Genomic DNA, 26677 nt, shown 5'->3' on the forward strand with positions numbered 1-26677 from the left:
TCCTTTAAAGAACGACCCAGCTGGGTGAAACTCAAATTAGCACAGCACTGTCACTCACACATTTAAAATGTGTAAAGGGAGATAATCACTGTTCTCATGCTACTTTCAAATGGCAATTTCCCTATTAAATTGTTTTTAATAGTAGAAGGCCTATTAGTGTTTTTTTTTTTTTTTTTTTTTAATGGATAAAACACTCAACTGCTCAGTGAGGCAGAGTTAAAATAGCATGCAAACCCAGCACTTACAAAACAGGCAGAACCCCTGGGCTACCAATTTGTGAACATGCAACTAGTGGTACAAGACATGTGCATTGTCACAGATTCATGGCCCACAAAAGGATTTTTTATTATTATTATTTTTCACAATAAGCACTCTATGGCCAACCATTTTTATAAGTGACTAAGGGGAGTGAAAAAAATGTATATAGCAGAACCAAGTACTGTTGTTCCCTGGGGCTTTCCGAAGCTTCCTACCTCAGCTGCTGGGCACATTATTTCCCTTTCACTTGCAGTTTATAGCAGAAGGTCTTCATTTCCTGGATGTATCTGCAAGATTTGTTAATCAAATGAATTCCAGTCCTAGCCAGGGTGTTAAGCGTGAGCAAACGTAGGACAGCATGGCTTCTGGGGCTAGTCACCGCCAGGGGCAGCCAGCCTCCCTTGTTTGGGTATATTTTTATGGTTAAAAACTCCATGCTGAACTTCTAGCTTCCTTTACCTTCATCCTGAGAAATCCTGGTCATAGATCATTATAGTTTAATATGAACTCGTGCAGCAAGGCCCATTTGATCAAAGTCTTTCCTGTGTCCCATAATTTCAAAATGGGCCCATACACTGTTTGCTAAACATAACGCTTCATCTCCCTGTGCACCGTTTTCCTCACCTTTGAAGTTCCAAACCACAACCCTCATCCCTTCTCCTTAGCTCAGAATAGCATACAAACCGTAACTGACAGAGTTCCTGAGTCTCACATTTGTATGGGACCCCCATATGTAAATGTGTAATAAACTTGGTTATTTTCTCCTGTTAATCTGTCTCATGTCTATTTAATTTTTAGACAAGCCAGAAGAACAGAGAAGGGTAAAAGGAAAATTATTTTTTCTCCCTTCCAGAGCCATCTGGTACCTTCCTGGAACAGGAGGGTTGCACTCCATTCTTGTTTTAAGTATATAGTAGAGCAGGTATGCCGGGAAAAGTCAAGATTGCCATTATGCAAAGCCTCTCTGTGGCTCCACCCCCTGCCATGGAAACACATTCATGGATAAGTGTGAGTGCATGGATGCAGCAGAACATGTTTTCTGTGTGAGTGGGTTTGGGAAAGTGTATGAATCCCCATGAATATGTATCTGTATGTTTGTGAGTTCTTGTGTATGAGTATGTGTGCATATTTTTGAGCGAATGTGTTTGTATGTTCACGTGTGTATGTGCGTTCATGTTTATTGTGTTTGTGTATTTGAGTGTGTGTCTGCCTGTATAAGTGTGTGTTTATGACTGTGTGAGTAAAAATGCTTTGTGTACGGGTGTGTTTTTGTGTGTAGTTTGTGTTGTGTACGAGTATGTTGAGTGTAAATGTGTGCATGTGTCTGTTGTGCACTTGTGTGAGGCTGAGTGTGTGTATGGCTTGTGAGTGTAAATGTGCATTTGGGTGAGCATGTCAGTGTGTGCCCGTGGGTGTATTTGTATATGGGTTTGTGTTTTTGTGTGTAGGAGTGCACATTGTGGGTGTGTGTATATGTGAGTGCATACTTTTCTGTGTAAGTATTGTCTGTATTTTTGTGTCTGTTTTTGTGTGTATGTATTGTGTGTGAACGATGTGTGTATAATTGTGCAATGTGAGCATTTGTGTTGTGACTGCGCAGTGTTGGAGTGTGCATTTGTGTGTACGTGAGTATATATGTGTGTCTGAGTGTGTGCGGGCGCGCGTGGGAACGGGTGTGCGCTGTGGCCAGGCGCCCGCACCTCCCGCCACCCGCCCCGCTGAGCCCCATCGCGCCCCGTTGGCGCAGGAGCAGACACAGCGGCCCGGGCTGCGCGCGGGTGAGCGGGCTGCACGCCGCTGTCCCCGCCGCCGCCGCGCGACTTTGCCCTTTAAATCGGTCTCCAAGCCGATTACAGCTGATCTCCCACGTGACGCTTTACCTTCTGTCTCCCGGAGCGAGTTGCCCGAGGACAGTCCTCCGGATCCGCCGCGGCTCCCGCAACTTTGGGCGAAGCCGCGGGCGGCCGGGCGCGCTCCGGGGCCGCGCTCCCGGCGGACGTCGGGGGCTCCGGGGCCGGGCCGGCCGGCAGGGCGGCAGCAGCGGCGGCGGAGAAGGTGCCGGCAGCAGCCCCGCGCCCCTCGGACCCGCGCGGCGCCGCGCCCCGGAGGCCGGCCGGGTGCCCTGCGCGCAGCGCCTGGAGAGGGGGCGCCCTTTGCCAACCCGGACTCCAGCGAGCGGGCCCCGCGGGCAGCCGGCCGGGGGATGGCTGCGAGGCAGCGGTGAGCCCCCCGCCCCCCGCCCTCGCCATGCAGAAAAGCGTGCGCTACAACGAGGGGCACGCCCTGTACCTGGCCCTCCTGGCCCGCAAGGAGGGCACCAAGCGCGGCTTCCTGAGCAAGAAGGCGGCCGAGGCGAGCCGCTGGCACGAGAAGTGGTTCGCCCTGTACCAGAATGTGCTCTTCTACTTCGAGGGCGAGCAGAGCGGCCGCCCGGCGGGCATGTACCTCCTGGAGGGCTGCAGCTGCGAGCGGGCGCCCGCGCCGCCCCGGGCCGGGGCCGGGCCGGGCGGCGCCCGGGACGCGCTGGACAAGCAGGTACCACCGCGCGCCCTCCGCCCCAGCCTTCCTGCACCCCCAGACCCTCCTCACCCCAGAGGTCCAGGGCTCCACCGAGCCCCGGGTCCATGCCCGAGCTTCCCCCGCTGCGTTAGCGGCGCGGAATCTCCATCCACGCGCCTCCCTCCCCGTCTCCATCCCTCCTCCTCCCCACCTCCGTGTCATCCGTGGGAACAGGGACTCGGTTTGACCCGGTCCAGCGGTCGGGACTTGTCAGCTTCAGTTACTAACCACCCATTGCTTTCGGGAGGATTTAGCGTGGTGGCAAAGGTGTTGACACCTGTTGGGTTTAGATCGGCAAGACGGAACTAACTTATGTGGGAAAGTTAGGCGTCTCTCCCTTACCCCGCTGGTGCGAGGCTTCTCTGTGCCCGCAGATGTTTGGCCGCTGGCCGTGCAGAGAGCAAGCCGGGCTCCCGGGACAGACAGGCACTTTGTGTTGTCTATTTTCAGTCTGTCTTGGTGGTTTATGCCCGTTTGCCTCGCTCACATTTGACCCACGGGGTCTAATTATGAAGGTAAATGTGTATTTCATTCCCTCGGGATTCACATCGGTACCACACTCCTGCTATGTTTAAACGTGTGGGTGTTTAAAAAAGCACCTCTTCACTGTACTTTTAAATGAGTGCTTTGAAAACGAATGTTACCTTTTTATTCTGGACCATGATTTGGTTAGTTTTGCTGCGTACTACGCAGGGAGGAAGAAGGCCCTCTAGACTTAGTGACTCTTGCACCCCATTCCTGAAAATGCGAAATTTGTCTTTTTTTTTTCTTTTTTCCAATCACCATTTGGTTATTAAAGTTAAGCAGACTAATTTTATGCTCCCAAATGTTCTCACTTCGCTTCTAGATCTCCACCTTAGAGGAAAAGAGGCTGATTGTCTTTGCTGTTGCATAAAAGCATTTTGTAGCTAAAATTGCTATGCGAGTTATATTAAACGGCATCTACAGAAAACCATCAAGGGTGGCTGTGGGAGGTGCTGGAGATGGAATAATGGATAAAAATGCCTACCTACCCCCTTGATGTTCAAAACAATGTGTAAAATTAAGATGAGCTCAAACCAGGTGGATCAGAAGTTTGATTTTTTTTCACTTTGGCTTCACTATAAACTATGAACAGACTTAAGTAATGAAACTTACTATAACACTTATAAACCTGAAAATTTAAAAATATGTCTTTTGGTTTTAAGGGCAAGTAGAGAGGCATTTGAAAAGCTGATGTCTAATTTTTGTAGATATGGATACCAGACATTTAAATTTCAGGTCATTCATTCCAGAATATAAATTGTGGGGAGGAGAAAGGTTTTGAGAAAACAGATCCCCCCCCCCTCCAGTATGCATTTTTTTTTCTCTATTGGTGAGATTTTACTTAAAGTTATGTGTTTCAAGGCCCCACAAGCTCCAACTAACAGGTTTTTAAAAGTGTTGTTATGTCTAAAGTAAAATAAGAGACATTAAATTACTCTGAAGATATACAATTAATTTAATTCCAAATTATGTTTTCTCTTTGTATTTACCCTAATATCAGCTGATAGCACATTTATTTATGTGAGCTGGGGTTGGGTATGGTGGTCTGTTAGATAATATTCTATGAAAACCAACATTTCTCTACCTGGGACATAGCTGAACATCCATAGTCAGGACGGTTTTCTTTACACCACACTTTGCTAAAGAAACGTAACCTCCAGATATTGACTTTTTTTTACACTTTCTAATGGTAGTCCTAAAGAGGTTATCTTATGAAAAAATGTTCTCTGTTTATCAAACAAAGTATGAGTACTTCTCAGTCATTTCATACATCTCCCAGAGGTTGGAAATGAGAACCTCTGGTGTTGGTAGAAAAACTGTGATGACGAGAACAAGCCTTCTAAATGGATTAGGCTTTGGATTTGGAAGTCTGTCCCACTTTGTCTTCCCTTAGGCATGCTTCTGTGGCTTTGGTTACTTGAGCAGATTGGTTGATGCTCTTCTTCAACAATGCCTGTCTGGGTGTGTTTGAAGAATTAAGATGAAACCGTGATGATAAGAAATAAGAAAAACTTCCTACCTTTAATCTACAGTTTATACAGTTGGTTCATTCTCATTAATTTGTGTTGCTGATGTGCTCACTTCATCTCACACACCTAGACTGCTGGACCTTGTGAAACTGGGGAGTTGGAGGGTGGATGTGAGGCACTGAGCAGGGACCATCTCAAGGTCTGCTTTTCCCAGCATGCTTCTGGAGCTGCCCACATAAGCATCTGTATCAACCCCATAAACAAAGTTGAAGGTTAGGGCTTGACATGGTTATTTAGGGAGGCAAAGTGAGTTTCCTATCCTAGGTTTCTATGTGACTTCTTTAGGCAAATCTCTTAATGTGTGTTTTTTTTCTTCTATTTTTTTTTCTTCTGTTAATGAAATCTTTTTCTTAATATGTAAAAATAAAGGGTTTGGCTAAGATGATTTCCAAGTTTGCTTTCTAATAATGACATTTGTTTCTAAGGTTATAATGGACAGGGTGAGTTTTTTTGCTTTGGAGAGGATGTGAAAGATAATTTCACAAGCTTTAAAGATTACCAGTTCCTGTAATAAATACTGTATCTGAGAAGCTAAGAACAAGTGGGTGAGAAGTGCACATTCTGATAAACCAGTTAGGTTAGCAGATGTGCAAACCTATAATAACATTTTTGCTTCAGTCAGAGACATTCTAATCATTCACATTGGAGTGACATATGGTAATGTCATTGACAGTTACTATATAGTGGATATAATTTTTGCTATGAAATGCCTCTAATCTTTCTTGCCAGTTTAAAATTCTACTCCTTCAAATAATTTTAAAATTCTAATTAATTGTGTTTTTAAGTGACCTATAAAAAGAAAACACCCATTGATTTGATTGACCCAAATAATACTTCAAAGTACATTGATTGACAAAAGAAAAACATTTTTTTTAACCACTTCATCTTAAACTGTATCCAGGCAAGAAGAAAAAAGGAAGGTGTTTTTCTCTTTGCAAATGTACTTGGTTGAAGGAATATTTACAGTGCTCCATCATTTCCATAGTGTCCAAGATTTCACTTTGGTAGGTTGTTGGGAGGTAAAAAGGCTCTCTTTATCTTAGCGGTAGTTATAGTGATCTGATTAAAATGAGTTTAAGTGGTGTTCCTTTGTGTGATGTTGGTAGTTCTTTCTAAGACAGCTCCATTTATGGATAAAGCGCATACCTTTCATTCCAGGTGAAGGTATTTAAGAAAGAAGGGAATTTGCATTTAGTAAGTCTATTCTGTGTGCCCGGCTTGGTGTCATCCTCCATTATCTCATCTAGTTCGAATCTTACTTCAGCTCTTAGAGATTTGTCGTGTTTTTTGTTTTTACCTAGGCAAACACTGAGATTCAAAGAGTTATTGGAAGATAATAAAAATCTACTCCAACCCAAACCGGTTTGGCTCAGTGGATAGAGCAGTGTTTTTCAGCCTTTTTTGGGCAAAGGCACACTTGTTTCATGAAAAAAATCACGAGGCACACCACCATTAGAAAATGTTAAAAAATTTAACTCTGTGCCTATATTGACTATATATAAAGTAATTCTCTTGAATAGGAATCAAATAAACACAAAGAAAGTATTTTATAATTACTTTATTATGAAATATTAAGTAAACAAAATAGTGAAAAATTATAAAATTCTTGTCTTGTCTGCACCTACGGCACACCAGGCAACATCTCGCGGCACACTAGTGTGCCGCGGAACAGCGGTTGAAAAACGCTGGGATAGAGCATCAGCCTGCAGACTGAAAAGTCCTGGGTTCGATTCCGGTTAAGGGCATGTACGTTGGTTGCAGGCACATCCCCAGTAGGGGGTGTGCAAGAGGCAGCTGATCGACGATTCTCTCTCATCGATGTTTCTAACTCTCTATCCCTCTCTCTTCCTCTCTGTAAAAAATCAATAAGAAAAAAAAATCTACTCCAGGTCTGAAGACTGAATAATCTTGAAGACTGCCTTACTAAGGAGCCAATTTAAATCCACTGAGCTTCAAGAAATTTCAAATCTGGGTGGGATGGGAGTTGTAGTTGTAGTAGGTGAACCACTTTTTTGTTCATTTTTATTTTCCTTTTGAAAAATACTTAAAGGGCAGTTGCAATTCTTGAGAAACACAATTGCAGACCATTACATTTTCAAAGAAAAATGGGGCTTATGCTTAAGCAAACATGTTTACAGGGCATTCATTTAGCTCAGCTGGGATCTTGCAAAGCATTTGCCCTCTGGGTGACAATGCACATCTCACTCAGTCTGTTTAAGTGGCTGTGTCTGTCTTGCCTGCTAGCAGGGGAGACATATAGAAACAAAGCCATCTTTATTCTTATTTTTTGGGTGATGTTAAGTGTTCTCTTCAGCTTGATTTCAGTTTTTTTTTTGTGTGTGTGTGTGTGTTTTTGAAAATATCTCTTTAGTTCTGGAGGTTAAAGTAGTAGCTGCATGTCAGATTTGTACTGAATTAAACACATTGATTTAATTTCAGAGGGATTAAATGTTATATGATTTCCCTGTCACCTTATGACTAACCAGTCCTTTTAGCCTTCCTGCCTTGACCATAGGCAGAGGATTTTAATCATTTTATCAAATTAAGCAGAGTTTCCTGTAAATCCTGAAACATTTTCAGATTTCAGGTGGGGAGTGTGTATGGTGGGATTTCATTCTAGTTCATGTTCTTTAATTAATGCATAATAGCCAACTCAATATTTTCTTTTCAAGCATTGCTTATTGAACATAAATAAAGAAAATATGAGATACAAATATTTGCTAAATCTTATAAAAAGTTTTAAAATATAAGCTAGGGAAAAATATTTTTTTACTGGAACTTTGTAATCATTCTTCCATGTAAACTTAAGTGAAGAAAAATTATTCTTCCATTTAAACTTAAGTGAAGTGGATTAGCAAAGTTTAGTTAGTTTAATTTTGGCTACTGTAAACATTACTATTTATATTATTGTGCTTATCATTAAGAATTTAACATAGAAAAATTTACCTCTGATGCAACAGATTTACATAAAGATGCATTTTTATTGTGACAAATATTTTTTAAGTGGGTTTCAATAAGTGCACTATTAAATGGTGGAAACTATTTGTAGTGTGATGACATAATTTTGTTCCTTTTTAAAGAATTAAGATATATTCCTTATATACCCTATAGGGATATATTCCTTTTATTGGGTAATGATACGTCTTAGAGTAAATGTGATAATCAAATGTTTCTGGTTTAGTGAGTCAATGCTAATAGTTTATTAAAACATTTGTTGCTATTACAGTGTGTTTAAAGCAGATTACATTTTAAATATGATTGTTTACATATTTTCCAGCAAAGTTGCCTTCTATAGTCAATATAATTTTTAATTTTGTAGAATACAAAAATTTAGACTTTAAGGTTATTTTGTAATGAAATAAGCAAGTTGGGTAAACAGCCTGGATTTACTAAGGTCTTAAATCCTAATTTAAAAAATTTTAAAGTAGCTTTGTGTTTTTATGCCTGATTATTTTTCCTATAAGCAGAGATATGTGGGTGTTTATTGAGTGTGCTATCATTAAATATTTTATCATTAAATATTAAACATTTTTTTGCAGTTATATGTGTTGGAGAGTACAGATTTAAACTTTCAAGATGTGCGCTGTAAATCCAATCTCTTTATAATTTGTGTAGCTTTAGTTTCCAGGAGTAATGACTACATTAAATTAATCACAGTATAAATTCCTCTCTGAAATTCGTTCACCTTAATTTAAGACTTCATGTAATAAAATCTTAGTTAATACTTAAGACTAGAAATTATATTTATTAGGTATCAATATAGCACTGTGGTAAATGTTTGGTTATTTTATAACATTTGGCCATTATTAAAAAAATTGACTAGTATTCCAAAAATTTATTACATTTCAATTGGCATAATTTCTAAATATTAGCTGATTGAGGAAATATATTAATAAATACACTATTTTGGCTCCACCAAAGAGAATATTTTAGCATTTTTGCCCAAGATATTCAAATATGATTATATATATGCTCAGGAAAAAAATAGTAGCAGGTTTTTCTTTTTCTTTTTTTATTTGAAAAAACATGGTGTCAGTAGGTGGAATGAAGATGCAGAAAGCACATGTTCTCATAATGTTCCTTTTTATTGGCACTTGAAAAACATGATTCAATGAAAAATAAGAACTCAAATTATTTTTTCTAAACCTCCTCACAGTGAATGCAAAATACCCCAAATATACTTTTAGTGAGACGGCAAAAAGAAAAAAAAAAGAAAAGAAAAAAGTGTACATTGACCTGTGTTTATTTTAATAATAGTTCTTTGCAAACTGTAAAAGAAGAAATGAGAAAGTTGGAGAGGCACATATGAGCATAACTTACAGCATCAGAGTAGAAGTTTAATGAAAGTTAGAATTCTCATAAGATTGAGAAGACACAAATAAAATAGCAGTAATAAAAGCTATGACTAAAAATAAAATTGATTGATCCTTTAGTGCTTTATTGTTTTGCAATGTAGTTTCTCTCATTACCTCTTCCTTACTTACCAAGGTGACACTGCTGAGACTGATGATGATGGAGCAGCAGGGATCTGAGGACTCCGGTTACTGGTACTTGGCATTCTTTTCAGGTTCCTGAAATGCTTTATTTTGTCATTGTCTGATTTACTTTAGACATGGCCTGATTCATTTCCTGAACTGTATTTATGAGCCCATGCCATTTGTGTGACTAATTTAAACAGTGAGTTTAGTGCTGTCACATAGATGGCCGATGAGAAAGGAGAGGATTCTTCGGGTTAGCTCTATGGGGATGGGGAGCTGGTAGCTTGGTCATTGTGCAACACCGTAACTCATTACAGGAGAAGTCACGACGAGATAATGTCAGTGACACATAGGAGCAGAGACCGCTAATATCCAATATGAATTTTTCTTTCCTTTAACTTTAAGAGTATCAGTGTCCAGTTCAGATGGTGGTATTGTGTATGGTTTAGTTCAGGAGTTAAACTGTGGGGCTTTCAGTTTTGATGCAGCTACTTACCAGACACATAATGTTGAGCAATCTCTCTTTCTGAGGCAGGACCCCTGCCTGTAAGAAGGGGACCGTGATAGTACTTACCTCATTGGGTTGATGCAAGGCTCATAGGCAGTCATCCACATCAAGCGCTTACTACTGGGCCTGGAGCATGAAGAGTCAGCCCATTTGTCAGCTGGTGTTTTTATTACCCTTTTCTATATAATTCTCCTTTGACTTCTTTTTCTTTCTTTCTTTATTACTAGAGTCATCCAGGAAGATTTTTCTCCTTTTCTCTTTAAAAAAATACTTTTGATTTAATACACACTAAATAGAACAATTCAGGGAATGCTGATATACCTATCACCCAGCTTCAACAATGAATTGTCTGCTTTCTTTTTATTTCTGTTTCCCTACACACATTTTTGTTTTGGTTTTCTCTTGGACTATTTTAAAGCGAGTGCCGGACATCATATTTCACTCATAAATAAAGAAGTTTTTCCTTTTTTGGCATAACCCCTGTTTGGCACTGAAGATTGTACTAGATGTGGCTCTGAAAAGAATGATATTGGAAAGAGTTTGTAATGTGTTTCTGTTTTAATGTGTGTTATTAGGATGGTTGTATTCTTTTGTCTTTTGATAGTATTATAAAGGAAAAAACTTAAGTCAGTAGTTAATGTATAAAGGTGGTGGAATTCACTTTTAAATAAGCTCTGGAATATTAAATCCTAAAGCAAAGAAATTTGAAATCAATTGTTTAACCGTGATTATGGTATAAAGGTATTTTCACAATTTGTCTTAATTCACGGGAAATTATTGGTGATTCTCTTGTTAAGGACTCTGCTCTTCCTTTTTGAAGTCCATTTACCAAACTCAGCTGGGCAGCTGGAAGGGTCTTGTTTAGAATCAAAAAGAGCGCTGCTTCCACCTCCGATGCTATTAATAGTGTCAGGATTTTACATAGTTCTGCAACTTTTAGGACGTCATCCATAAACCAAGGTTTCAAAATCAATTCCGAGACTCAACAGTTAGTCAATGTTATTTCAAGGCAATTATTAAGGTTTCCTTAATCGAGTGCCTAGTTTGTTTTTTCTATGGTTGCTAAACTTTTCTAGGCTTAGTTGGTTTCTGTCATACGGTTATTTGCTTTAGGCCCTTTCACTGCAAGGGATATATACGAACTGAAGTTGTCTTGAATTGTGGTCACCTCTGTGTGTGGTGGGGAGACAGTGGGAATTCTATTAAGCAATATAAGGGCGAGTCTCGCTCAACTTTTATTGTGATCTAGCTGTTCTTTGGATGATGGTAATGGCTGACCTGTTTTTCAGCATGTTTATGCCTTTTTGGTTTCTCACTGTTTTCTCAACAGCTCTTGCTTCCCCTAACTTCAGGCTGCTGTGCCTCTCATTGTCCAAATCAACGTGTTGTAGCCCCTTTCTCTTCGCCTTTTTTCTGTTTTAAGTCTCACTGCAGGATCTCTTTTTTCCTCAGTATAATCAGGCTCAAATTCTTGTGGAAGAATCTGATTGGCTAAGTTCACATTTTGGGTCTATTATAGACAAAACCACTGGCCTCTGACTAGTCCAAGGATTGGCTGTCAAACAGCAAGGGCCATGGATGAGGTAGTTTTATGGAAAGAGTTGTGGGTGTGATAGACATTATTATTGACATGTCTATATCATGCTAGTTAATATTATTTTTACCAAAGTAATTTTATTCATTCTAAGCTACATTCTCTTTCTTCAATAGCAGTTTTACACCCTTGTCAATATAAGATCTTTCCAATAATACAATTTTGGTCTTCTGGGCCTCATTGGCCTCCTGTAATGCTTTGGGTTCATGGTCATATTTTTCTTTACTTTTAAATATTTTAATATTCAAATATTGTTTGAACATTGTTCTATTAACAATAAATTAAACGTAAAGCTCTTTTTCAAAGTATGGCATACATACAGAAAAGTGCACAAGTCATAAATGTGCCACTTGATGAATTTTCATAAGGTAACAATATTTTTGTATTTTAAAAAATATATTTTTTTGATTTCTGAGAGAAAGGAGAGGGAGAAAGAAATAGAAATACCAATGATGAGAGAGAATAATTGATCAGCTGCCTCCTTCATGCCCTCTACTGGACACTGAGCCTGAAACCTGGCATGTGCCTTCACTTGTAATCAAACTGTGACCTACTTGTACATAGATTGATGCTCAACCACTGAGCCATACCGGCCAGGCAGTAAAAATATTTTTGTAAGCAACACCTTGATCAAACAATTTGATGTGAACAGCTTTCCAGAAACTAATCTCATATCTGTTCCTCTTTACTACTCCAAATCATGGGTAGCCATTATCTTTACTTCTAACATCGATTGCTTTGGCCCCTTTTTAACTTTAGCATGGACTCATGCAGTAAATACTCTTTTGTGTTAGGCTTCTTTCCCTTAGCATCATAATTTTGAGATTCATCCATGTGTTAGGTGTTGCATTCATTACATTCCTTTGTAGTTTTTTCCTGGGTGAGCACACAACAATTACCATATCCATTCTTTATCTACTGCTTGATGGAGATTTGGATTGTTTCCAATTTGAGGCTATTAACAAAAAATATGGGTTGGAAATTGTGGTACAAGTCCTTTGTGAACATAGATGTATTCATTTTTGTTGAGTATATACCCAAGAACGAAATTGTTGGTTCATAAAACATTCATATATTCAGCTTCAATAATTATAGCCAAATACTCTTCCAAAATTGTTATATCAATTTGTGTTCCACCAAAATTTCAGTTGCTATATATCCTTGCCAACACTTGGTATCAATCTCTTTAGTTTTAAACATTTTAATGGGTATGTAGTTATATCTCCTTTTGGTTTTCATTTTTATTTATCTGATAATGAAGTTGAGCACCTTTTTAAGTATTTATTGACCATTTGACTGTTCTCTGTTTCAAAGTGCTTGTTCAACCTTTTACACAGTTTTTTACTGAGTTGTCTTGTATTATCGATCAGTAGAATTTTTTTAAATTAAAAAATATGTTTTTATTGATTTGAGAGAGAGAGAGAGAGAGAGAGAGAGAGAGAGAGAGAGAGAGAGAGAGAGAGAAATATCAACATCTATTGGCTGCCTCCAAGATGCTTCCTCTGCCCCCATTGGGAATCAAGCCTGCAACCTGGGCTTGTGCCCTTGACCGATAGGGAGTTGGAATCAGGGACCTCCTGGTGCATGGGTTGAAGCTCAACCACTGAGCACACCAGTTGGGCAATCTGTAAAAGTTAAAAATTATAATATGAATTACCATTTTTATATGTCAAAATGACTGAATATCAGAATTTCATATTGCTCATCTGAATGTATATGGAGACATGAGTCTTTTGTCAGTTATATGTATTGCAAATATTTTCTCATACTCTGGCTTGCCTTTCTACTTATTCCCTTAAAGCTTTTAAAATTTAATGTAGTATAAGCTATCTATCTTTTATTTTTTGGCATCAATCTACTCATGAAATGGATGGGGGTGGGAAACATCCTAGGAGCTTTTTGTGGAAGGTGTCAGAGCTGGGCTGCTCCCTGCTGCTCTGCAGTTAAAGCAATCACCTGGGTCACAGAAGACAAAGCAGTAAGCAAGAAAGCAGTAAGTAAAGCACTTGCTGCTGCCTGGTTTGTCACACGGGATGTTTTCCCTTTGAGGAAGGCTCCAGGGTCAGTTCTAAGAGACAAAAGATCATAATGTTCTTTCCTACCTCACCTCCCTCAACTTCCTCGGGTCTGAGGTGTTCCTTCCCCAGCACTGGGTGTTGCTCTTCCTCTAGAATTTTGGTGCATACATGTGATTTGCACCAAAAGACTTACATGCCCCGCCCCCCCCTCTCCTTCACCTCGTCACCCCCTGCTCGAACCTATACTTTTCATCTAGAAAGGTCAGGTGCAAGAGGGTCAAGGGCACTTTCCTAAAACTTAACCGGAATTAAACTTTAATCCGACACACCTCTTCAGTTATGCTGCCCCCTGGAGGGTGTGCCAACCAGGCTGGCCTGGGAATGTTAAGAGAGAGAAAACTGTATTATGCCCAGCAGTGGTAAAGACAGAATCTTTAATTTCAAAATGTATCTATATAATGCCCTATCACCCTGCCCCACTTTGTGCTGATAATTACCCAGGAAGTGGCCAAGAAAGGATGATCCTTTTCTCAGAATACCTGCATTTAGTGATCACACTGCCTTACTAACGTATATGGACCAGGAAGGAATGAGGGGGAGACAGTTGGACAATCGGTCCATTGTTGAGTACACAGATTAGTTTCAAGGGCCACCATGGTGTGGCTGGAAATAGGTAGCCAGTAACCTGAAGAAGTATCAACAGTGGTGAGGCAGCACTGATAACCAGGGAAGGGTTCTGAGATCTTATGCAGCCCAACTGCCAGGAGCAGGGAGGGATTGACCCCTTGTGACTTAGTCTCTCATCCGGTGAGACAAACAGGTCAAATTTAGTCAAGATCATAAGTCTGCCCTGCATGGTAGCCTCTGCATTAGACACAGGGTCAGGCTCCATCAGCAGCTTCATTCCCATTGGTTCCCATGGGCATCTTACATGAATGTTCCAGACAGTTCAGTCAGCAGTCATGGTTTGTCCCCAGGATCATGTTTCCCAGGAAGAGTCTCTTTAAACTGCCAGTCTATAGTTTTCCAGGTGGTAGGCCAAACAGCTATGCCATTGGCAGTAGCTCTGAAGGCTCAATTTTGCCCCCTGACTGGATCAACTACGTCTGCTTTTGCTTCTGCATAGCTGGCTCAGAAGCTGAATACCCACAGGACCCCAGCAGGTACCGAGTGGGTTTCAGTTTAGCCAGACTCTCAGTGAACCAGGCCCAGACATTTAGGGAATCTCTGTGAATTGAGGTCTCATTGAGTTGCTGGCTTGGCTTCAGGTGCTTGAGCAGATAAAGTTCCTTAGAGGGATGATTGCTATCTTTTTTTTTTTTTTTTAAATGAAGGCTGAGATGCTGTTAAACACAGACCAGCAATGTTCTAGAATATATTTTTCCATGTGAGAAGCCTTCCTACTGAGTCTGAGTTGATTCATTCTAAAATGGGAATATCTGGCTGGAGAGTTATAAGGTTTCTATGGGCCAGTTTCAACAAGGGCTTAGCAGTAAGCTAATAGTTGCCTTCATATCTTGTAATTTTGTTTGAATGCTGGACAATGTGTATGAAAAATCAAAGAGATAATTTGATGCTCTACAAGATGTTTTTTCTTCAGGGAGAATTTACTTTTGCTTTCTTGCAGGTGTTAGCATGAGGTTATGTTATATTAATCAACTAGAAGCCTGGTGAATGAAATTCATGCACTCAGCAGAGGTGTGTGTGTCCCTCAGCCTGGTCTGTATCCTCCCACAGTCCGGGAGCCCAGAGATTGATTGTTCCAAATGGGGTTCTGTGATGGATCACACCCCCCCCCCCCTGCAGAGGGAGGCCCCGCCCACTGCTGCAGTCTGCCAATTGGTGGCCTGGGTCTCCCTCTTTGGGACAATCGTGGAGCCACCCCCCAATAATTGATTGCCCTGCAGGCCAGTGGCCTCGGCTTCCCTCTGCAAGGTGATCATGGAGTGATGGCTGGGCTTCCAAACAATTGCATTTCACTTACCTTGGCTGGCCTGGTGCCAGTGGGTGTCATAGTGTGGTAGTCTGGATGGTTGTTCTGCTGTTTGGCTGTTTGGTCAATTTGCATATTATACTTTTATTATTATAGATTAGAGGCCCGGTGCTTGAAATTCGTGCATGGGGGGATGTGGTCCACTCAGCTTAGCCTGCACCCTCTCCAATCTGGGACCCCTTGGGGGGATGTCTGACTGCCAGTTTAGGATCGATCTGGCAGTTGGACATTCCTCTCACAATCCGGGACCACTGGCTCCTAACTGCTCACCTGCCTGGCCTGCCTAATCGCACCTAACTGCCCCCCATTGCTGGCCTCGTCATCCACAACTGGGCCCCCCCCGCCGTAGGCATAGTCACCCCCAACTCTTCCCCCTCCCTTCCCCACTAGCCTGATTGCCCCACGCATCTTGCTGCTCAGCCATTTGGTCACCCCTCACTAATCCCCCCAGCTTGTCTGGTCACCCCACCCAGCCTGTTCAGTCATCTGTTCAATTGTTTTGGATGTGATGGTTGCTTAGCCTTTTATATATATAGATTTTGGAATTGAACTGGTGAAAGCATTTTTAGGTACACAGTCTTTCTGTTCTGAGCCAAAGTGTCTTTTTGTATTTGTTTTTTTTTTTTTTTTTTTGCAATTTTCACCTGTTGTCTCTGGAATTGTGGAGTGAAAGGGTTGAATAGTAGCATGCTGTGATTGTAGTGCCTTGGCTGTAATTTCCTGCTGTGAACACTATTATAAAGTTCACTTTCAGCATGCCAGCTTGAGCCGAGACCATCCTCCTTCACACTCACCTGCCATGCCCCAGTCTTCTAGTGCTAAAGCTGCAATGGCATTCCATCTGATTGAATGGCACAGAATGCCCAGTATATTGAGGCAAAGTTCTCAAGTTCAAGTTCTGGATCCAGCATTAACCACTGTGGATTGTCAAGCTTAGTCATTTTCTCATCAGTAGGCATGATAATTATTATGACATAAATAAAGTGGGAATATTTAATTAATAATCTAAGTGTTTTGTAAACAAAAATCCTACAAAATATTATTTTAAATACTTCACAATTACATTTTTTTTCACTTAAATGAGGGTGGTTTAAATAGCAAATCAGTTGAAAAGTTGGTTACTACAGATGTGTATTCTGTTCATTTTTATGTTCCATTTTGAGAACCAGTTAACTGCTTTTCCCAGCTTGTAAAGCATCTTTATGAGTCCAAATTTAAAAATTTTTATGGAGACTATTTAGTGGGTGACAAATTCCTGAAGAAATAGTTGCAAGATTACTTTTACTAACTTCAGGAAAATATTAAAAGAATAGACCAGTGAGTGGGTTTTTCTTTGTCATTTAAATCCTTTCTGTTGTATAGGTCCCTCTGACTTTAATAAATATTAAATATATTAAAGTAACATTAATAGGGGATTTATTCAGAAGCAAAATATAGCTAAATAGACTCTTGTGCTTTAAAAGTTTGATTTTTTTACAGAGAATGTTTAAAATGTATACTGAAAAGTCAATAAATCCACAGCTTACTCATTTTTCTCCCTTTTGATATAAACTGATATGTTAATAGGGCATTCTTAAAAACAGGCTTTTAAAAATAAAAGCAATGTTTCAGAGATCTAAGGTACAGTGTAGTGACTATAGTTAATACAGATTGCATCCTTGAAATTTGCTAAGAGAGTAGATCTTAAATATTCTCTCTCTCTCTTTCTCTCTTATACACACACACACACACACACACACACACACAGAGGCAATAATGTGAAGTGATAGCTTTGTTAACTAAATCTTATCAGAGTAACCATTGTACAACCTATAGTGTATAAAATCATCAGGTTCTTCATTAAATTACATAATGTTATTTGTCAATTATATCTTCATAAAGCTAAGGCAAAAACAGAAGTCAGTGAATGGATACAGGTAGTGCATATTTTTTAACTCCATGAGTTATATATAGATGTGACCCATTGTTCTGGCACCATGAAGATACCAGTCAGAATACCTGCATCTGTATTCCAGGTTTGGAAAGAATAGCAAAGGCACTATGTAATTTCTTGGACCTTTGGTAAGGGATTTATTCAAAAGCAAAATGTAGCTAAGTTGATTTTTAAGTGAAAAATAGAACTTGTTTGTTTATAAATGATTAAGTGTCAAGAAAGAACTAAAGTTTGAGATCTTGAATCTGTCCAGGTGTCTCAGACACAAACTTATGAACCCAAAGAGACATCTGCCTTAAGTAGAATGCAGTCTTTTAATTTTATGCAGTTGCAATGAAAATTAGAATAGAAATTATTAATATTTTAAAAGTAAATAATGATATGTGCATAATTCTACGTAGCTTTCAAATATTTTTGCCCATTTGATTTCTTAATAATTCTGTTACTTGTGTTTATTTTATAGTTTCTCACCTTTTAAAACACATTATTAAAATTTAAATTATTCTCAAGACAGGAGTAATGTTTATTGTGTAAAATTAAAAAATCTCAGAGAACTATAAAATAAGAAAATTAAAATCTGAAATTCTGTCACTCAGAGAAAACTAAGTGTTGAATTGTTGAAGGATTTCCTTTAAGGTTTTATTTTTTTCTGTGTATGCACATAATAACTATATACTTTTTAAAGGGGGGCATACTTCAGGTCACATTGTATGTTGAGTTTTGGATCCTGATTTTTAAAAAATATTTTTATTGATTTCAGAGAGGAAAGGGGGAAAGTGCTTCCATTGAAAATCTACTTGGAAAGATGGTAGATATTACTACCATCTGACCTTTACTGTGATTTGTGTTTATCTTTCCCGGAAGCCCCCTCGGTCCACAAGATGTTTGGTCACTAAAATTCAAGATGCTGCTTTTTCATACAATTACAACATCTACATTCTTGGCATCAGGTTTTCATATTCTTCCATTGTGGTTAGAGAATGGCAAATCTGAATGTTTGGTAAGTTTAGTCTGTCCTTAAATTTGATAATGCTACCTTTTATGATTTAAAAAGACCAAAACAAAACAATTAAATCCTCCTGAGTTTGGATACTCATTCGTTCCTACCCTTAATGTTGCTAACAGCTGCCTTGCCTCCTTGGACTTATTGTCAACCTTTCCACTGAAATTTTGGCCACAATCAGAACTCCTGAAAGAATACCTCTGAACTTCTCACCCACTGTGTATTTCAACAAATGGGCTTTCTAGTTGTGATGTTAAAACAAAACATTTTTGCTGAAGATTATGTTAGGATCCTCGAAGGCATGTTTGTTGGGAGACTGCCACTTTGAGTAAGGGAAGAAGGTCCATGGCTTTTCACCCGGCAGCCTTGCTAGCCAGCGAAGCGGGATGCTTCCAGAGAGTCCCCTTGCCACATCCCCTCTGGCCCCAGTCACCAAATTCTGCGGGATTTCTGCTACTGACATCCCAGTAAAATCCAGGCAGGCATTTTCCGGATATTTTGTAATCTTTTTTGCACATTTGTCTGAAAGTCACACTTAATTAATAATCTAAGGATTATTAGTTTTGGAGCTATGTATTTATATATGAGCTGTGTTATTGTAGTCCCAATACACCCATCACTAGTTACTTACGCAGTTGCTGTTAAGAAATGAAAATCTTCCACTTTAGGTTTTATCAAGACTTGTAATTTTTAATATTATTTGTCTTATCACTGTTTAATTGATACCACAGCATGGGTTCCAAGTTTTCCAGGACACTCTTGATTTAAAATGTTCTTCTTAGTCCCCTAAGAGCATTTGGGTATTCAGGACATGAGGTCATGATTTGCTTTGCAAATTATGGTACCTGTACTTCCTGATAGGTTTGAAAAAAACCACAAGGTGCTGGTTAGACTCTTAAATGGCATGTTCAGCAGTCCATGTGGTACAACTGAGATGGAAAGAGACTTTCTTACAATGAGGGGGGTTTGTTGTTGCTGAGGCTTGGGAGTTCATGTGTGTGTGCATGCACATGCACGTTGTGTTTGCGTGTGTGTGTGTGTGTGTGTGTGTGTTGTGATGCTTTAGGAACTAACCTCCTGTTTAGAAGGTATCTCATACATACTAAAAAGCACATTTTAATTTTTTTATTTATTTTTTATTTTTTTATTATTATTTTTTTAAAAATATATTTTATTGATTTTGTACAGAGAGGGAGGGAGAGAGATAGAGAGCTAGAAACATCGATGAGAGAGAGTCATTGATCAGCTGCCTCTTGCACACCCCCTACTGGGGATATGCCCGCAACCAAGGTACATGCCCTTGACCGGAATCGAACCCGGGACCTTTCAGTCCGCAGACCGACGCTCTATCCATTGAGCCAAACCGGTTTCAGCTAAAAAGCACATTTTTAAAGTAAAGCATCTAGTTTCAGTGGGAAAATGGCAATGTATTAAATCTCTATAGAGAGCAATTATGTATGAACAATGATGTGTGTTCCCAAGGGAAGCAGGGCGTTTGACCAGGGATGGATTCACTAACAGTGGAACCCACAGTGACATGGCCCGTGCCTAAAATGGTAGGTCAGGCTGACTAGCAGTGGGGCTTTCTGCCTCACCTCCCTGGAGAGGCTTTAGGGGGCCTTGAGGTGCTAATACGCCAGACCCCCTTCATCAGAGTGCAGGCACTTCATTCCTCATGGATAGAGTGCACTAAGCAGGCTTTGAGCCTTTCCTGGAAAGCACTGTACTGAGGCGGAGAGAGAAGTTTAAGGTCTCATCTGTGCCGTCCTAAAAGTGCCTGTCTGTGGAGGAGACCAACTTGTGCGTGTGAAGGAGTGCTCTGACCATGTGTGAGGCCTGGCAAAGGGGAAAAGGACCTTTTCTGACTTTGTGTCAGTGAGGGTTGCAGGAACAGCCAAGGTGTTTATGCTGGAATTTGAATTAAAAAGATAACTTAAAATATCCCTAATAGCTTTAAAAAGTTTGATTTGATGTTTAAAGGATTTTTTTTGAATACACCGGGTCAAATGACATGTATTATTAAAATTAATTTTACCTGTTTCTCTTTACCTTTTTTCTATATAGCCACTAGCAAATTTAAAATTACATGTAGGATTTGCATTTGTGGCATACATTATTTTTCCATTGCACAATGCTGATTATAGTACAGCATACACATTTTATTGTCCACAGAGCTTTATTTTCAAGGAGCTTCTTGAATAAACCTAGCCGATTTTTCTTGGGGTACAGTTTAGCAAGCATGACAGAGCCCTGCATATATTCTGAGAGTTTGTGTTTTGTTGACGTTAAACTAAAGGTAGATGTAAACTCTTACCTTTGAATAACAACACATCCTTTGTGTTTTTCTTTCTTTCTTTTTTTTAAAATATATTTTATTGATTTTTGTACAGTAGAAGGGAGAGAGATAGAGAGTTAGAAACATCGATGAGAGAGAGTCGTCGATCAGCTGCCTCTTGCACACCCCCTACTGGGGATATGCCCACAACCAAGGTACATGCCCTTGACCGGAACCGAACCCGGGACCCTTCAGTCCCCAAGCTGACGCTCTATCCATTGAGCCAAACCGGTCTCGGCTCCTTTGTGTTTTTCAAATGCAGATATATTCTCATTGTGTATGTTTTAAAATCTATGCGCTATATTTTTACTGTGATGTAAAAATCATGACTTCATCACGTCTGCTCTGATCCAGCAAGTCCTCTTCTAGGGTTTTGTCCTAAGGATACAATTGGATGGATGAGTAAAAAAGTGCATATAAGGATGCTTATTATAGCATTGCCTTTAGTAATGAAAAGTTGGAAACAGCCCCGATGTCCAACTATAATGTTGGATTACTTAAGTTGTGGAATATCTACACAACGATATTGCCAAAATAAATGATGACAATGAGTTATTTAAAGAGTACTTATAGGCAATCAGAATATTAAAGAGAAATATATGAATTTATACTTCAAAAATTCTGAAAGAAAAACAAGTTCTAACTATTCATACGGATTCTCTGCAGATTTTAAGTTATTTTAATTTTTTTCATGGCTACTTATATGTCCTAAGTTTCTGTAATAGACATGTATCTCATATAATTAATTAAAATAATTATTTGTCATTCAATAACTAAGTATGAAATAGCTCCTTGGAAATAAGAAAAGTTCAAAGTTCTAAGTGAACATAATTATGTGGCATGGAAACTCAAAAAATAGAATTTACTGTGATATAATAAGAGATGTTAGATAAAAAACATTTTCCCTAGATTAGTTGCACATTGTAAACAAATGCTTCTAAAATAAGGTAAACAGCCATTGGTAGGGAGTAAAGAAGTTTGTACTATCTAAAAAATGAAGTTTTTATTTGAAAGTCTTCTGAGATCTACTCTGGATTCTCCATGTTACCACAATTGTGATTTTTTTTCCGCTAAAATAATTTCCTGAAATTTTTAAATGCTTTGTGGGTAGTTATTTTTAAGTGACCCAGTACAGGAAGGATGTGGAGGGAGGGGGTGGAGTACTATGGCAACTCCTGTCAGATAATGGAAAACTTGTTTGAAAGTGAACTAAGGCCACCAAAAGTAGCCTGAAGAGATTGCTATGTACAAAGCAAAGGCTTTTAAAAATATTATTTGATTTTTAAAAAATTTGTTGAAAGTTTTGCAGATGCCCCTTTTATTCCCCTGCCCAGTTACCCCCTCCCCCTATTCCCTCTTCTCTGCATTATTGTCTGTGTCCATGGCTTATGCATATAAGTTCTTTGGTTAATTTCTTCTCACCTCACCCCTCTATGAAATATGTCAGTCTATTGCATACTTTAATGTCTCTGGATCTATTTTGTTTGTCAGTTTATTTTATTCATTAAATTCCAGATATAAGTGAGATCATGTGATATTTGTCTTTCTCTGACTGGCTTATTTTACTTAACATAATACTTCTTAAGTCTCTCCATGCTGTCTCAAAGGGTAAGAGATCCTCAAAGGGTAAGAGATCCTACATAGTATTCCATTGTGTAAATGTGCCAGTATTTTTTATCCATTCATCTACTGATGGGCACTTGGGCTGTTTCCAGATCTTAGCTGTTGTAAATAACACAGCCATGAACATAGGGGTGCATATGGTATTTTAGGTTTCTTAGAAAGTATTCCTAGAAGTGGGATCATTGGGTCAAATGGCAGTTCCATTTTTAATTTTTTGAGAAAACTCCCATGTTTTTCATAATGGTTGTACCAGTCTGCATTCCCACCAACAGTATACAAGGGTTCCTTTTTCCCCACATCCTTACAAGCACTTGTTGTTGACTTATTCATGATAGCCATTCCGGCAGCTGTGAGGTGGTACTTCATTGTTATTTTAATTTGCCTCTCTCTGATGATTAGTGACATTGAGCATTTTTTAAAATATATATTGATATATCTTGGCCATTTGTATGTCCTCTTTGGAAAAGTGTCTATTCAGGTCCTCTGCCCATTTTTTTTTTTTTTACTGGGTTGTTTGTCTTCATTTTGTTGAGTTGTATGAGTACTTTATTTATTTTGGAAATTAACCCCTTATCAGATGTACCATTGGCCAATTTGTTCTCCTATACTGTGGGTAAAGCCTATTATTAAAAATAGCTTTCTATTTATAAAATTAAATTTGTTATAAAAAAAACTTCTCACAAAAACATTAGGTCCAGATGGTTGCACACATTTTAAAAATTAATTGGGGTGACACTGGTTAATAAGATTATAAAGTGTACAAGTGTACAATTCTATGACACATGATATGTATATTATTGTATATTGTATGCCCATCTCCCAAAGTCAAATCATCTTCCCTCACCATATATGTGGCCCCCTTCACCCTTTACTGCATTACCTCTGGTAACCACCATACCGCTGTTGTCTGTGTCTATGAGTTTTAATTCTATATCCCACATATGAGTGAAATCATGTGGATCTTAGCTCTTATTGATTTGCTTATTTTGCTTAACATGATATTCTCAGGGTCTAACTAAGGAAATACCACAAATGGCAGTATTTCACATTTCCTTATATCTGAATAGCATTTCATATGAACCACACCTTCTTTATCCAATATTGAATTGAAGGACACTTTGGTTATCTCCATGTCTTGGCCACTGTGACACATTAATTGTATAAATGTAATATTGGAAAAGAGGGTAGTTGGAATTGGGTTTAATATCAATAGAATATTAATATTAATATCAATATTAATCAGCTTTAATATCAATAGAAATAATGGCCAAGAGTCAACATTATGCAGGTTCTAAGTGCTAGACTAGAAAGAGATAGGAAATCAGTTTGGATGGAATTAATTTTTTCTTCCCTTTCAAAAGCTGGCAAATAGAGGTAGGGCCATTTGTCTTTTGCCAGTCCCCTGACCGAGGAGTCTTGCTGCCCACTCCTGGAGAATGCCCCTGATCAGCCACGGGGCCATCAGTTCACACTTGAGCTTCTTCAGACCCAGCAACTCCATTTGTGTAACAGAGGTGAGCGCCAGTAAATCTATAGCTTCCTAACCAATAGTTGTGTTCCCTGACAGGCTTTCCTCCAGTTTGGCAGTGGGAATGTTTCCCCAGCTTCTCCTCAGCTGCCTTGGAAACTTCTTCCCCATCAGTCATTTCTTTTGCCTCCTCCTTACTCAGTCCAGCCCTGGCTGCTTCCTTTTCTATGGGACCCCTACTCTCTGCCTCCTTTTTCTCCTGGGTCTTCTGTTTCTGTAGCCCCACCTCCCTTCCCACCCACTCCTGTGTAGATGTCGCTCCCAGGTGAGTGGGTACAGGAGTGTTCTGAAATAACATTTCCAGAGTCAGTCACACGGCTCTGCAGTTTTTCTGGTGAGCCGGAGTCTGTACTCAGTGCCCTTGCCCTCTGAGAACTACTGGGAAATTTGACTGCCATTTCCATTCCACTCTTTTGAACAGGAAAGCTCATTGCTGAAGTACTAGGTCCTTCTTCATTTTCATCCTCTGAGCTGTCAGAGCCAGGCCCCTCCACTTCTCTAAGTCCTTCCGTGCATTTCTTTTCACTGCACTGGATCCCTCTGTTTTTTTTGTTTTTGTTTTTGTGTTTTGTTTTGTTTTGTTTTGTTAGGCCACTTCTCAGTCTTTCCAAATCCTGCAATACCATCTTGCTGAGGGGAGCCTGCATACCTTGAGGACAGATTCCCCCAGAGGCTCAGCCACCTCGATGCACTGAGACATTGTTAAAGCAGTGCCTGGGATCTGTGAGCTTCTGTTCCTTTCACAGCTTCTCCCTCAGCTTGTTGTTTTATCCATCTAGCCATTGCTTTTCCATCATTGACATCTCAGTTTCCTTCCACTGAGATCCCAGCAAGCTTCTTGATGGGTTGTCTTAATCTGAGCGCCAAGTGCTCAGAACACCCTTCCTCCCAAATCTCCTTTTCTACCACAAAGTCCGGGCTCTAAACTGCAAACAGCTCCATGCTGCCCTGTGTCATCGGTGTTAGTGAGTGATGATCCGTTGCATTTCACACAAAGCGTCCCACTGGAACATGCCGGTCGTGGCAGTGGCAGTGGGTGCACCCGAAGCCGGGGCCGGAATCCACGCCAGTGCTGCATCGCCGCCATTTCACCCAGACCAGAAGCGGAGGTGCCCTGCGCCAAAGCAAAGGTTTCATTGTGTCAGGTAAATACAGAGTGTGTGCTTCATCTCAGTAGGTCTTTGGATATTCTTATAATTTTTTTTTTTTTTTTTTTTTAACAAACCCTTGTGTTGAGGTCTGACTTTCAATAGATCGCAGCAAGGCAGCTGCTCTGCTGCGTAAGAAACCCCGACCCAGAAGCAGGTCGTCTACGAATGGTTTAGCGCCAGGTTCCCCACGAACGTGCGTTGTGTGAAGGGCGTGGGGGAGGCCCCCTTTCCCGCCGCACCCCGTGGATATTCTTTGACATTTTGTTTATTTTCATGATAAAATTCAATGCTAAAATTTACTTTAATAGTTAAAACTTGGAAAAGGAAAGTGACTTTCACCATAAGAGTCAATAGGTAAGGCCCAGCGAGCAAACGGCTCTACAAATGGGATTTACCTTTAACATGAACAATATTAAACACGTCAGAGACTCCACTACATTTTCTGTTCCTGAAATTATACATTTTAGACAATTTATAGCTGCAGCTAAGGAAATGTCATTGGCAATATGTATATAACTTAAAAATTGGTGACCAGTTTGGCTAAGTGGATAGAGCATTGGCCTGTGGACTGAAGGGTCCCGGGTTCGATTCCGGTCAAGGGCATGTACCTTGGCTGTGGGCACATCCCCAGTGGGGGGTGTGCAGGAGGCAGCTGATCGATGTTTCTCTTTCATCAATGTTTCTAGCTCACTATCCCTCTCCCTTCCTCTCTGTAAAAAAATCAATAAAATATATTTTAAAAACTTGATGACAGATCATTTAGATTCTTACGACACTAATGGAGTCAAATATTACCTTTTTATCCCAATCAGGTAGTTTGTAATTCTTCTCTGTGCACCTACCACCTCATACACACCTCGGACAGCATTGAGATTGTGGTTATTATCTGTGTATCCATCTGTCTTCTATTAAACTCTGAGCTTCTTGGCCACCCGAACTGTGTCTGTCTTGCTTTTGTATCCATGACGACCAGTAGCTGACACGTAGCTAGTGCCTAGTAGATGTTATTGAAAGAAGCAGAAAAGGAGAGGAGTGCTTTGGGTGGTAAAGTTACCAATTAGGCCCCATGTTCAGAAGACAGTCGTCTGAATTGCTCCATGAGGATGCTTTTGGAACACAAGAAGGATCCAACACTCTCTCAGGAGTTTAAGCTACATTTTGCAGGGAGAGATCTGTTAGTATTTGTTAACGCCTATCCTTTTGTCTCACTCCTCTCCACTTGAATTCAGACCATCTTACCTCAATTGAACCTCTAGGTGACCTCCAGACCTCCTTTTCAACCCATTCTCTGTATTGCTGTCATACCTATCTCTCTATATGATATGAGTATAGCCATATTATTTCCAGCTTCATGCCTATGACTGGCTCCTTGTTACTGCTAGGTAATCCCACCCTCTTTGCAGGACACTGGAGCCCTCTGAGATCTGGCCCATTTATTTCCACTCTCCCCATATCTGAGCCCCGGTCATGCCACACAGAGTTAATCATTGTTCTTTAACAGGTCACATGCTTTGCTTTTTTTTCCTCTGCTTAAAATGCTCACCAGCTTCATATATATATTTATATCAGACCAGCTTTCTGACCCCTTTTGATGGTCCCTGTCCAGCGCTTATAAAATCTCTAATATACAATGACTCTCTGT

The 26677-nt window shown here is 39.9% G+C and overlaps 1 protein-coding gene across 4 annotated transcripts in view; it reads left to right on the forward strand.

Annotated features, from left to right (window-relative positions):
- Nucleotides 1-2296: 2296 nt before the first annotated feature.
- Nucleotides 2297-26677, forward strand: part of RASGRF2 (Ras protein specific guanine nucleotide releasing factor 2) — a 180983-nt gene continuing 156602 nt past the window's right edge. For 2 of the 4 annotated variants that reach the window (XM_045571672.1, XM_036409182.2), the window contains exon 1: nt 2297-2793. In XM_045571672.1, the coding sequence (XP_045427628.1) occupies nt 2506-2793 (288 nt within the window). In that variant the 5' untranslated portion in view covers nt 2297-2505. The remainder of the gene's footprint in view (nt 2794-26677) is intronic. The other 2 variants (XM_045571673.1, XM_036409184.2) reach the window with 2 other exon arrangements.

The sequence above is a fragment of the Pipistrellus kuhlii genome, unplaced genomic scaffold, assembly GCF_014108245.1.
Source record: "Pipistrellus kuhlii isolate mPipKuh1 unplaced genomic scaffold, mPipKuh1.p scaffold_m20_p_4, whole genome shotgun sequence".
In the NCBI taxonomy this organism is placed as follows: domain Eukaryota; kingdom Metazoa; phylum Chordata; class Mammalia; order Chiroptera; family Vespertilionidae; genus Pipistrellus; species Pipistrellus kuhlii.